The 14354-nt window shown below is 39.0% G+C and overlaps 1 protein-coding gene across 1 annotated transcript in view; it reads right to left on the bottom strand.

Moving 5' to 3' along the window:
• Nucleotides 1–14354, bottom strand: part of NECAB1 (N-terminal EF-hand calcium binding protein 1) — a 173511-nt gene that overhangs the window by 4431 nt on the left and 154726 nt on the right. Inside the window, exons 10-12 of the mRNA XM_001085626.5 lie at nt 11718–11830; nt 2797–2874; nt 1451–1542 (exon numbers count right to left, since the gene is read on the bottom strand). Of these exons, the coding sequence (XP_001085626.3) occupies nt 1451–1542; nt 2797–2874; nt 11718–11830 (283 nt within the window). The remainder of the gene's footprint in view (nt 1–1450; nt 1543–2796; nt 2875–11717; nt 11831–14354) is intronic.

Below are 14354 nucleotides of genomic sequence, written 5' to 3'. Positions count from 1 at the left end.
GAAATGCTCTGAGAGAGAAAGAGTAATATAATGCATGTGCCAATGACACTAGTAGTGTATAGAAAATAATTCAAGATAATGATAGCGTTGGGTCAGAAAACTATCAGATTATTCCACATTTTCAATTCTTGCTATAGCATTTTTCCCCTTACTGATAACTCAGTAGCCTCCTATTCTGTCCTCTTTTCCTACTCTATTTTTGTTCAGGTGTTTCTGTCCTGGAAAGACTCAAGGCACCAATAAGAGCAAGCTTTGTTCCTTTCCTTCCACATTGGTTTGGGAGAAACGGAAATGGGTGTGATGGCGACACAAAACTTACGTGTCAGGACTTCATGGAAATTTTGACTGAAGACCAATATATTTATGATGATGCCAAAGTCCTATTCATTCTTTCATCTAGGAAATAATTTCTTTTTGCCACATACTGTCCTATAGTAATACTGTAATAGGGTAGGGAATGTGAAGATAAATAAAATGTGGATCTCACTTTCCTGCATTCTGTGTACAAAGCCTGCAGCAGTCATATTTACAGAAGTTGTATTCTAAGATTTTCCCCCTATTTTATTTTATTTTATTTTATTTTACTATTATTGTTTTTTGAGATGGAGTCTCGCTCTGTCACCCAGTCTGGAGTGAAGTGCCTTGGCTCACTGCAACCCTTCGCCTCCTGGCTTCAAGCAATTCTCCTGCCTCAGCCTCCTGAGTAGCTAGGATTACAGGCATGCCCCACCATGCCCAGCTACTTTTTGTATTTTTAGTTGAGGTGGGGTTTCACCGTGTTGGTCAGGCTGGTTTCGAGCTCCTGGCCTTGTAATCCGTCCACCTCAGCCTCACAAAGTGCTGGGATTACAGGCGTGAGCCTACCAGGTTCAAGTGATTCTCTTGCATCAGCCTCCCAAGTAGCTGGGATTACAGGTATGCACCACCATGCCTGGCTAATTTATGGGTAGGGATTTTGCTTTTAGTTTGTACCCTCTGTAGCTCCCAACACAATGCTTGTTCAGAAATGGAGCTTAATCAGTACCAGTAAATAGGCTAAACACCCTGGTGCCTAGCACATATTAATACTCAGTAAATATATGTTGAATCAGTAATTGGATGGGTAGATGAACAAATTGTGTCCAATACACTAAATTACAATATGGTAAAATATTTGAATAATTTTTTGAAATATGATTTGGTAGTACTTCAAGTTTGTTAATATGATTAGCAAATGACTAATAGTAGGTTCAATATAGCTGGGAATACAAATAGGGTTCACTAAGGACAAAATAGAACAAATATATAGATCTTTTATTTCTTCCCCCCCACTCTCAAACCATAAGATATATAAAGAAATAAATAAGAGAATACCATTGATAAAATATAGAAGGGAAGAGCATACTGTCTTTTAAGAAACAAACAAAAAATACAAAAGGATATAGAAGCATTGTAAACCCAGGATAATTACCAGGAACTAGCATTGTAGATGTGAGTTCTGGAGTTTCCAAGAAATCCACATTACTTCTTTGGAATGTCTTGCTATAATTTGTCTGAAGGTGGCTGTGTAAATAATTACAGGTTAAGGCTGTGCATTTTTATTTATAATCTTCCCGAGTACAGCAGAGATCAAATTTGATCAAGATGGCAAAGTTCAGGATGATGTGGATTAAGTAAGCTCCTGGATACAAGCTTCTTTTAGTGGTTGTTCAGCTTTCAAAAATGACTCAGGAGTAATTTAATAATTGTTATCAGAAACTTTTTAAAAAAGGTTTTAAACCAGGAGAACATTACTTTTTTAGAGGATAAAATAGGAAGTAGACTTTACTGCAGCAAATTTAAATAGAAAAGAATATTATAGCTGTAGGAGAGTTTAAAAAACAGAATAGATAATAAGACAGACCGTATATTTTACATTTCTAGATAATAAAAATAAATCTGAAAGACTATCTGAAAGTGTTGGCCTGGAAGCACAGAGTTGAGTAAGTTACCTTGTTTCCTTCTATGGCTGAAATACTGTTGCTATCATTTTGCCTTCCTTATAGCACAAAGTGCCTTCAAAATTGCCACAAAAATAAAACTTTTAGGTGAAATACGGATCAACTGAATTTCCAGGTATTCTATTACTTCCATCGCCATATTTAACACCCTAAACATGGACTTAGAGAGCTATATTCTCTGTACCATTTTAAATGGTCAGGAATTGTTATATACTCTCAGAAGAGCAAACATTTCTTTCATTCCATTTTAAAATTATATGTTTATTTTCTATTAGTAATTATTTTAGTTTTAAAGAAGTTGATTTGTTTTGAATTTTTGACAATCAACGTCTTGAATTTCCAGTTCATTTTTAGTCTTTAAAGACATTTAGAAGGTGTTGGGCTGCAATGACTCTAAAAATTGTATGTAGTTTTGTTATAAAATAAAATAGCTGCACAGACTATCCTATGAAAAATTAGGTAAAGCTCTTTTCTCCACCTCATTTTTGTCCATCCTTTGTCTCCACCCCCACCACTACCCTCACCAGCTTTAGACACACATACCCCCATTTATATCTTCTTATCTGAAAACATCAGTAAAATGGTAAGACTCAAAGTGGGATCATTATCAAAAGTATTTGTACTTCAAGACAAGTGGTTTCTAAGCCATTAAATACATTTTTTAAAGTGCGTAGAATTCAGGGTAATGGGCAAATGGGACAGGTTTTAAGGTAAGGTAAAAGAGAACGGAGCTTTCCTACAAATCCTAAAATTACATCATGCATACATATTGCCACCTTCCTGGCTTCACATAAAATCAGGCTTGCTCACAACTTACCTATTCCATACACTACTATTTTCCCAGAACTCATAGATTATGTAGCGAGATTCATTTGAAAGCTTCTGTATAGAAATACTGAAATGGAAAATAAAAGGCATAATTAGCTACTGGGAATTAAAGATACAAGCTAACTTTTCTAATATCTATATGTAGTATGAAACAATCTTATCCATTAATAGAGGAAACAATCTAAGGTGCCTGCATGAAAATCAAACAGATTTGTCAAGAATTTATTTGTTCAATATGTCTGTTTGGCATAAGTGTTTTTTTTGTTTTTTGTTTTGTTTTGATTTTTTAGTTTTCTGGTTTTGCATCATGAAAACAGTCTCAATATATTGCAGACATCACGAATGTAACTTTTGCAAAATTGTATTCATTCATTCAAAAAGGTTTATTGAGCATCTGTTGTGCTAGGCCCAGAAAAATGTGAGTGCATGCTACCTGCCTTTGCCCTCAAATGTAGCTGTTAGGATTGGCCCTATCAACCACTGTACCTCTGCCAAATTCTTAGCCTTACAACATTCCTGTATTGACAGTTTTTGTGTGGGTCCTGCTCTATGCCATTTGAGTCACTTGGACCACACTACTGTTATACAACTGACTCCTAGTTCGCCAATACCTAATCGCTCTCTTCCCCTTTCTCTTTTTTCCCTTTCTCCCTGTCTCTCAAACTGTCTCTCCCTCTGACGCGCGCACGCACACACACGCACACACACACTGCTCAACACTGTCTCTGGATGAAGTTTAAGAGTCCACATTCTGGCCATAATTGCAAGGGTTTTTTGTTTTCCTTTTAAATTTCTTTTCCAATTTGTTTTCCTTTTAAATTTCTTTTCCAATTTGGGTGAGACAAATTTATTCCTTCCAGTCCTTTGGCTAGCCCAAAGGAGGAAAAAGTCTACATAATATGTTTTGAAGGAGTGAAGAAAGTAGGCTGGCTGAAAACATAGGTTGAGGTGACTGCAAATTTGATTCTGTAGCAATGAGGAGCCACCGAAGGATATAAAGCAGGGAGAGTGACGTGGCTATAGCTATGTATTAAAAGATCCTTCCGATGGCCCAGTGGGTATTGTATGAAGGGTATTGTAAAGTAGAAAAAACAGCTGGAAAGATAGTGAAATAGCATAGGTGAGAAATGATGAAGACCCAAATTAATTTTGAAACAAAAGAATAGAGAGATTCATAAACTTAAGAGTGGGAGACAAAAATAAAGATAACTTTAAAAACTGAATTACAAAAGTACAGACTGTTCAGCCTGATGGTTCACAATATATTCATATTAGAAAGCAAAACGGGGAGTTATAAAAACAATAAGGCTTTTGGGTTAACAAAGAATTTACTAGTAAACTTACCAGTAAGAGAACAAATAACAGCAGTAAAATAGTTGATTAATGTAGATTTAGGAATTACCTAAGTGTGACCAGCAGGTGGCAGTAACTACACACAGAAATTTTAATTTTTTTTCTTTCGTTCTGCTTGTGTTTTTTTCAGTTGTTTATTTAGTTTGGTTCATTAAGGTATGATGCAGCAAATATTGTTTTTAGCTCAACTTCAGATTTTCTGGAGAAAGGTTTACTCTGGAATCATAAGAATTGAATAGAAGGTGGAATTTGTGATTTTCTAATCCCAGGAGTTCATGAATGTGCTCTTTGGGGGTTCACTAAAATCCCAGAAATGATCTGCAAATTAATATGCATATATATGTTTTTCTAGGAAGAGAATCTATAGCTTTCATCATAGTCTCAAAGGGATGTAATCCCCAAGCATAACCTTCAGCAGTACACTGGACAAATTGCAATCCATCTCTATTTTCTTTAGGATAAAAATCAAGCTCTTCATCAACTGCTTCCTGAAAACTGATTCATTTGTATACTTATTATGTTAAAAGCCCACTTATCCTGCTATTTGAACATTTCACTTTCCAGACTAGCCATAAGACCGTAAGATAAGAAATTCATAAAATTTTAGCATAATGCTAAAGTTTTTGAAGGAGTAAAAAGGAGTATGAAATGGCAATGATTTAAAGTATAGCCCAACAGACCTTCCACCATCCACCATTTATTAGCTGTGCCACCTTGATCCCAATACTCAACATTGGTTTCCTTATCTGTATAATAGTGATAACAATACTATGAGAATTAAAGTGTTACATGTAAGGCCGGGCACAGTGACTCACACCTGTAATCCCAGCACTTTGGGAGGCCAGGGTGGGTGGATCACTTGAGGTCAGGAGTTCAAGATCAGCCTGGCCAACATGGTGAAACCCTGTCTCTACTAAAACTACAAAAATTAGCTGAGCACAGTGGCACATGCCTGCAATCTTAGCTACTCGGGAGGCTGAGGCAGGAGAATCGCTTGAACCTGGGAGGTGAAGGTTGCAGTGAGCCAAGATCAAGCCACTGTCTCCAGCCTGGGCGACAGAGCGAGACTCTGTCTGAAAATAAAGAAAAAAAAGTTACATGTAGAATTCTTAACTCAGTACTTGGCTTAGTGTGTGTGTGTGTGTGTGTGTGTGTGTGTGTGTGTGTGTGTGTGTGTGTGTTTGTTGTTAGCCCAATAGCTAAAAGGAAAGTATCGCTTTCATTCGGTGAGTAGCTATGAAAGCTAAGCCTTAATGGTATCAAAGCTAAGAAGCATGACAGAAACAAAAGGAATGGGGTGGGAGGAAAACCAGAAAAGAAATGGAGGGAAAATGTACATATCAAAGCAATGAGAAGCAGCAAGCTAATAATATAAGTATTAATAGTGGTGGTGGTGATGATTTCTACATGTATTGCTCTGTTCCAGGCTCTAATTTAAGCATTTTCCATGGATAAGCCATTTAACCTTCACAGTTACTTTGGGAGTCATGTGGCTACACTGTCCATTGCCTCCCCAAATATTACTCTCCTCTTACTAACATACTCTGCCACTGTTCAGTTTGCAATACACGCAATGTACTAATCAGTGTTGGACTGAGAATATCCTGATAACCTTACTCCTCTCTGCTGGACACTTGGTTTCCTAACCTTTCCAGTGGCCAACAATGACCATGCGACTTGAATTCTGGCCAGTGAGATGCAAGGGGAAGTACGCTAGGAAGCAGAGACTCTGGGAAAACATTTGCGTCTTCAGGATCAGACATGAGAGGAGAGCTTGTTGGTATTTCTCCCTTTTTCTTCCTCACTGTAGGCCATCTGGTGAAGAGCCAGAAGGCACATCTGAAAGACAGATCTGGGATCTTTGATGACAACATTAAGCTGTATAAGAACCTTGAGATTTTTACCTCCAGTATTCCTTTTGAGAATAATAAATGTACTTATAATATAAGTGACTGTTACTGTGCTTACTCTAGATTGCAGTTGCAAGCATTCTTATTTGATACCGGAAGGTGGTGTTGTCTTCGTGTATTTAATTCTCCATTGTTTACAGATAAGGAAACTGAGGAATGGAGAGATGAAATGTCTTGTCCATGGTCGTCACAGCTGCTAGTGAGTAAACCAGACTTTGAACTTAGGCATTTTTGCCTTCAAAACCTGCATTCTGACAAAGAGTTAGGAAACCTAATAAAGGTGACTGACAAGAAGTAGATGCAGTGATGAAAGTGCAGATTCTGTCTCAAAGGCACATGGGTGAAAGTGCTAACCAGAATTGCTTTACAGAATGGGTACTTTCAGTTAAGGGCCAAAAAGACCAATACGGGGCAATGATATTTAAGGACATTGATATTTGAGACTATACCATATAGATAATGACACACAATGATCACAGTGAGACAGCAAGAAAAGTCCAATTGCGAAATAATTTTTAGAAAGATTTGTCAGCAATTGTTAAAGGCTTAGGGCTTGAATGATTAGCTTTCAATTATTTGTAAATGTAAAACTGCACAACAACACACGTGTGATTTGTTACTTGTGTGATTCTACTCCCCCGAAACAACCTGTGTCGTTCTCCTTAAAATCTTCATACTTCCTGTGACACTTAACACTCATTGGCTAAAGCAAGAGTTCTTTGGCTAAGCTGTCTTTGGATGCAGGCCCTAAAAGCTTCAACCTTGAGCTTTGGGAGATCTTGAATATTCCTGGATGCTGGAAAATGTGTCAGTGAAATGGCTTCTAGGGGAAATGGATGTGGCTCAGGAACAGGTGAGATTAAAGATTTTAAATGAGGAAACTCCCCATAATGGTCCGGACTCTCCCTCTTGGCTTCTTCCTTCCCCATGTGCATGTCCTACCTTAAATCACAAGCAAGGCCTAACCAATGAAGAAAAGACATGGCAAGAGGGCCAGTCCTCACATTTCTCCATACCAAGCTGTGGGTCACCAATTTATTTCATCTATATAATTACTGATTAATGAGGCTGGGCATGGTGGCTCACTTCTGTTATCCCAATACTTTGGGAGTCCGAGGTGGGCAGATCGCTTGAGTTCAGGAGTTCAAGACCAGCCAGGGCAACATGATGAAACCCTGTCTCTATAAGCAATACAAAAATGGCCTGGCATAGTGGCTCACGCCTGTAATTCCAGCACTTTGGGAGACTGAGGCGGGCGGATCATGAAGTCAGGAGTTCGCGACCAGCTTGGGCAACAGGGTGAAACTCCGTCTCTACTAAAACACGAAAAAATGGCTGGGTGTGGCAGCACGTGCCTGTAGTCCCAGCTACTTGGGAGGCTGAGGCAGGAGAACTGCTTGAACCTGGGAGGTGGAGGTTGCAGTGAACCAAGATTATGCCACTTCACTCCAGTCTGGGCAACAGAGCAAGTCTCCATCTCAAAAAAGAAAAAATTAGCCAGGCATAGTGGCATGCACCTGTACTCCCAGCTACTTGGGAGGCTCTGGTGAGAGGATCACTTGAGCCTGGGAGTTTGAAGCTGCAGTGAGCCTAGATTGCACCACTGCACTTCAGCCTGGGCAACAGTGTGAGACACTGTCTCAAAAATAAATAAATACTGATAAATGATTAATGATTCAATGTGCCACCATTATTTCTTAAGGATGCCTCAGGGTTGATTCTTACAATGTAATCCTACATTCATATTCCTTAGGCCCTTGACATGGAGTTTTGAATACATTCAAATTCTCGAATTTCGTAACTGAGTGACTTTAGAAATCATTTTGTTCTATTTAATGACTATGAAATTTTAGACCATGAACATGATTTTAATTGTGCTCTACCTACCCTCATAAATGAGCATCCTATTTTCCCAACTGGAGTCTAAGATCCTTGAAAGCAAACTATTCTCTTGTTCTCTGGTGTCAAGAATGGTTCTGAGAACATACCATGTATACCACTTACATTCAATTGGTACCTCCCTATGACAAAAACAGGGATTAATGAGCCTTCATGATTACAAAATAAGTGAAGAATAGCGTGTGTATGTGTTGTATCAATGTGTGTGTGTATGTTATAAACATGAGTCCACATAATCTGCTTGAGTTTTTCACCAACTTAACTTTTTAAAAACTCTTTTGACTACTAAAACAAAACCTCTGTCACTCCCCATATTTAGGAGTCTCCTAATCAAAAACTTATAGGGCAAAACCTCTAATTCAGTGGCCTGAATTTAAGAAAGCAAGACCTTGTTGTAATTGGAACAGGAGAGGACTTGTCTATTCTACCCCTGGTTAACCACAGAAAATCCAGGAAACTCTAAGGATGACCAAATATTGACAAGAAGGATTAAACACTGGTTTTAGTGTCAGACAAATTTTAATAAGTTTTTTTTTTTAACCCATCTGAGACTATTCCTTCTAAGCTGGATGTAATATGTGCCTCTTGATTATTGCTGTGAAGATAAGAGGACAGGCACAGTGGCTCAAGCCTGTAATCCCGCACTTTTGGAGGCCAAGGCAAGAGGATCGCTTGAGCCTGGGGGTTCAAAAGCAGCCAGGGCAACATGGCAAAATTCCATCTGTACAAAATTTTTTAAAAGTAGGCAGGCATAGTGGCGCGTGCCTGTGGCCCCAGCTACTCTGGTAGCTGAGGTGGAAGGGTCGCTTGAGCCCAAGAAGTTGAGGCTGCAGTGAGCCATGATTTTGCCACTGTACTCCAGCCTGGGCAACAGAGCGAGATCCTGTCTCAAAAATAAATAAATAAATAAATAAATAAATAAATAAATAAGAAAATAGGTGCCAAATGTCTAATCTTTTTAGTCCTTAATAATATCTATTTTATTTTATGGTAGTATTTTGTGCCTAATCATGGTGAGACTGAGCTAAACATCATGGGAGAACAGAACCTCTGACATTCACAGAGCTTTATTTTCTCAGCCAAGCACTAGGCAATTGTGCTGGCCACACTGGAGCATGACTGATGGCATCAGTGGCATTTGATTATCAATTGATACAGGTAGAAAATTGAATTTGATTAACTGGTACAACTGAAAAATTGCATGTAGACAGGCACACTGGCGTAACATCTATGCCATATATATTCCATATGGGTGTGATTCCCTGATGCTCATTCCACCTGATACAGTCTACATTTCGATAATTCCAGTAAAAGAAAGAAATTAGCTGAAAAATCAACAATAAGAAGTGAACAAAGAACTGTATGAAACAAACCAGTCTTGCAAAGGAAACAGAGAGGCTGAGAATCTATCTTACAGGAAAAAGATGCTCTCCTTCCCTCCACTTCACAGCAGGAGCTGATGGAGCAATTTATTGTGGTTATTGAGAGAATAGAATTTGCAGCAGACAGCACAAATCTATCTACTCTCTCACTCCGCCACAGCTAGTTTCCCTTTCCCTGGGACTGTTCTAGTAGCTTGAGGTCATTTTCCCAACACCCATTAAAGTAGTGTTTCTGAACCTAAAAAATAAACTTGTGTGCCTTTTTTATAAATATAAAACATGCCATCAATCCCTGGAGATGGTAATACACTGAAATAGACTTTATCTTCTCTATATCCTCATTAAAAAGAGTTTACTGAGCTCTATTTTGGGAAGTTTACACTGTGAACAGTGTATATACAGGTTCACTTTGTATTTTCTTTTCTTTTTTTTTTTTTTGAAACGGAGTCTCGCTCTGTTGTCCAGGCTGGGGTGCAGTAGCACCATCTCAGCTCACTGTAACCTCCGCCTCCCGGGTTCAAGCAATTCTCCAGCCTCAGCCTCCTGAGGCACATGCCACCATGTCCAGCTAATTTTTCTATTTTTACTAGAGACAGGGTTTCACCATGGTCAGTCTGGTCTTGAACTCCTGACTTCATGATTTGCCCGCCTCAGCCTCCCAAAGTGCTGGGATTATAGGCGTGAGCCACTGCGCCCAGCCCTCTTTGCATTTTTAAATATTCAATTTTATTTTCAAATGAGTGGGCTCTAAAAACGACACATATTCCCACCTTTGCAAGTCTTGAGTCACTGAAGTAAAAAGGACGAAAATGGGGTTTTTATTTGTGCCCTCTGAGTCTGGTGTGACATAGAATAATAAAAATAATCATGGAAGCACAGCATTTCCTGTGTTCTTGTTACAAAGACACTACTGGAAGATGATGAGCTGTTAGTGGCACTGAGGAGGTACTGCACTCATACTCTAGAGAGGAGGTCAGTCACCCAGACAACCAGGAAACAATAGTAAACGCAATAGTGACTTCAGCTCACATATTCAGTGGATGGGAAGCATTGTGCTGAGCACTGCATACGGACTGTCTCAATCTTCCCAACCATCTCATGAGGCTCTTGAGGAGGAAACTCAGGCTTAGAGCCAGTGAGGGTCTTTCTCAAAACCACAAAGCTAGTAAAATCCCATGTTTATTTCCAGAGCCAGACTCCTTAGCTAGAGAAATATTCTGCTGGGGTATGAATAAAATTAATTAAACACTGAGAGGAAAAGCAAAACACCCAGAGACATGAAGTATCTGTTTATGCACACACATACACACACATACACACATAAAAACCTTCCCAAAGCAATATTGAAGAGCATTATGAAATCTAGTTTAAGCAAACTCATAAGGTAGGGTTAGACTTGGTTGTAGAAGTTTTCTAAAAGCAGATGAATTTGGACCGGGAGTCTGAACTTGAGGCAGTGCATGGTCTGGCAGAGACTTGCAGCTGGGTGCACATTTCTGAGAGGAAGAGTAGCCAGGTCTGAGGCACAGTGGGGAACAAACAGATTATATCAGAAATTCTAGCTGTGCATCACCAAGGCAGAGTGTTTAGATGAGGGAGAACAAATAATAGTAGTGATATGGATTCTGGGTCTGTCAGTAGGATTAAATATAGAGTCAGGACAAACGTCTAGCCTTTGATAAGATACTCATTAGAGAGTTACTGTAGGTTCCAGTTAAGGGAATTCTATGATAACTGTTTCCAGAAAATTATTATAGTAACTGTTTATTGAACCAGTTGGAGTGAAAAAACTGAAGATGAGGAATAGTATATTTTAGTAGCTTGAGATATCCGAAGCCTGAGCTGGGTGGTACCCATGGAAAGAGGAAAGAAAAGATCTGCTGCTGCTTCATTTTCTTTTAATGACCAAGGACTGAAATCATGACTTCAGGGACGCCTGCAATTTCCTAATGGCTGAAATGGTCATTAGGCCACAGGGCATGCTGCCAAGGGAGCAATCACAGCTAGATGTCCTAGAGTTGGCGCCTCATCTACCAGAGATGATTTTAAATCAGAGTGTGGGCTGCCTGGATGCAAAAGGGAATTTCAACTTATTTGAAATTCAGTCTCTTCATTCAAGTTGTTCTCTCCATTTCATTTTACTTGGTGCCCCTAATGATCAAACGACACGGGGTTTAAAGATTAATGATAAAACATCCAGTTAAAGGCAGCAAATGACATCACCCAGGTGGAATGCTCTGTATAACTTAATGTGAGGATTCTCAAATATCTGTCTTCTAGACCCCCAGCCTTGTCTAAAGTGAGAAATGCCTTCACTGCATTCCTGGGCTGCCAAAGGTCTAAGGTGCAGGAGTAGGAGCACTTACCGCAAGCATCCACTTTGGGAGGAAGCACTCTCCACGTAGTGTTTCAGAGCAAGTTGGAATTCTTCCAGGTCCTCTTCTATCACAGACATCTGCCGCTGCACAAGCATGATGTGCTGCCAAGGAAGGGGTGAGGGTCACTGCGTTGGCTGTCACAGAGCCCGATTTCAGCTGACTCCTACTGCCCATCCCATTCCTCCTCACAAAAACAAATGATTCTCTTCCAAAAATATGACCAAGGAAGGCCATGAGTATTCCAAGTATAAAACTGCATAAAGGCTGTAATCTAGGCAAGATATTTTCCTTGCCTCTAGTCCCAGAAGCTGAACAAAGTGTTCTTTACAATGACGTGTTTCCCTTTAAAAGCAGTGATTCTCAATGACTCGAGAAGTTTTAAAATTATATTTATATCAAAATCTCTGGGAGTGGGGCCCAGGCACTGCTATTTTTAAAACCTCCCTAAGTGTCTCTATGGTGCAGGCAGAGCTGGGATCACTTCCCTATAACCACTTACCAATTTTTAAAGAGAAGTCCTATTGTTCATTGCACAGCTTCAATTTCTTGGATATTTTGTGATACTAGACATAAGTGACAATCATTACAAACAACCAGATTTCAAAAAAATGAGTAACTTATGCATTTCCAAAGGTACATCAAATATTACAGGGTTGTCAAACACATTAACTACTTACAACAGGCCCTGTTCAAAAGGTAATGGCATCAGATGTGCTTGTTTTTAATGGATCACACTGGATTGGATGGCAACTGTTTCCTGTAACAAATCCTATTAGCATTATAGCAATTGTAGTTTCAAGGCTTCCCTCAAGATCTGCCTGTGGTCTTCTTATGGAATTTTAGATACCAACATTAGTTCTTTTCAAGAATTGGTAGTGAAAGTATAAAAGTGCAAATCAAAGTAAGGATTGGCATGAATCATAAAAGTGCATAAACAAAAACAAAACACAATGTAAGGATGATCTAGAATATGAGAAAAATAACTTCCACAAAAATACCAGCTATGTAGCATGAGAGCTAGAATTAAACCCCTGGTCTACTGTTTCCTATTCCAATGGGTTTCTCATTTCATGTCAATAGCTACTATTTGTTGAATACCAATGATATTGTAGAGACTGTTAGGTATTCAGTATATTCAACAAATATTCCTACTTCGTTGTACTAATCAAAGCACGTGGTTTTAATATTAATGACTAAGTAGAGTTAATTTCCACTAAAATAATGATGGATATATCATTTTCACAAAAATTTGCAGGGACCTCTTGGTTGGACGTTTGTGATTACTGACTCAGATAATTAGGAAAGCTCATGGGCTTTCCTAATGAGATATATAAATATATCCACCTATTCCATCATAATTCTTTTCGTCTGAAGGCAATTTTTACGTGATCAAGTGGGATGGATTGTAAAAATAACCAGAATCCTTCATTATCCCCATGAACTCATGCCCTTTGACTAATTTGACTTTTTAGCTCCTCTCATCAAGACGTGGATTCTATTTTCCCTCCCCTTGGATCTGGGTTGGCTTTCTAACTTGCTCTGGCCAATAAACGTGGCAGAACTGACAGTGAACCAGTTTCAAATTCAGGCCCTAAGAGGCCCGTGGATTTCCACTCTTTCTCTTGGATCTCTGAGATTACCATGTGAACAAGACCTGCTACAGCAGAGGCCAGCAAATATTTTCTGTAAATGGATGGGTAGTAAGTATTTTAGGCTTTCTGTGCCACATGGCTCCTTTTGCAGCTAGTCAACTCTGTTATTGTCATGTGAAAGCAGCCACAGCCCACACATAACCAATGTGTGTGGCTGTGTTACAATAAAACTTTATGACCAAAAACAAGAGGTATGCTGTAGTGTGCCAACCTCTATATTAGAGGAGTAAAGGCCACATAATAGAGCACAGCTGAGCTCCTAGACATATGAGGAAACTCAGCCAAGATCAGCGAAGCTAACATACAGCTTACTACAGATACAAGGAGCCCATGTGAGACCATAAGACACAGCCTAAATTGCCTACGTGCAAAATTGTGGTTATTGTGTTAAGCCACTGAGTTTTGGGGTGCATTATTATGTAGCAATAGCTAACTGATTCATTCACTTATGTACATTGATGTATGAGTTGGAAAAATTGAGCTCTTGGCTTCCTAGATTGGGTTGTAATGTCCAACTTTGCAACCCAAACCAGAGGCATCTTTTTCCCCTCCTTTCCTAAGATAGTTACACAAAGAAATCCATTTAAAGAGCCCCATATAATCTGCCTAAGTTTGATAGTTTGATGACTATTCTGACAAGTGGAGCATTTTAAATAGTAGTTATTTAAAGTAGATTTTCTGAAATCCAAAGAAAACACTTAAATTTTCTGTTCTGGCTAGGCCGAGACAAATTGTAGGATGTGGGGTTTGGGAGAGGTGGAACAGGAGTCCTACTATCTTGTTAATATATCTATGTGTCTCTTGTGTCAAATACACAACTTGAAAGCTTACTAAACTGTGGGATCCCAAGATATAGTTAGCTCAGAGCACTCCGTCATGGCTGAATATTCTTTCATGGTGCTACATTTTTGTTTCTCTATTATAGGAGTAGTAGTATATCATTTACCTTATAGGAATTTTGTTACAGTGAAAG

Source organism: Macaca mulatta, chromosome 8, assembly GCF_049350105.2.
Source record: "Macaca mulatta isolate MMU2019108-1 chromosome 8, T2T-MMU8v2.0, whole genome shotgun sequence".
NCBI classification, from domain to species: domain Eukaryota; kingdom Metazoa; phylum Chordata; class Mammalia; order Primates; family Cercopithecidae; genus Macaca; species Macaca mulatta.
Note: the sequence above shows the minus strand (reverse complement) of the source record. Positions and strands in the feature narration are given on the sequence as shown.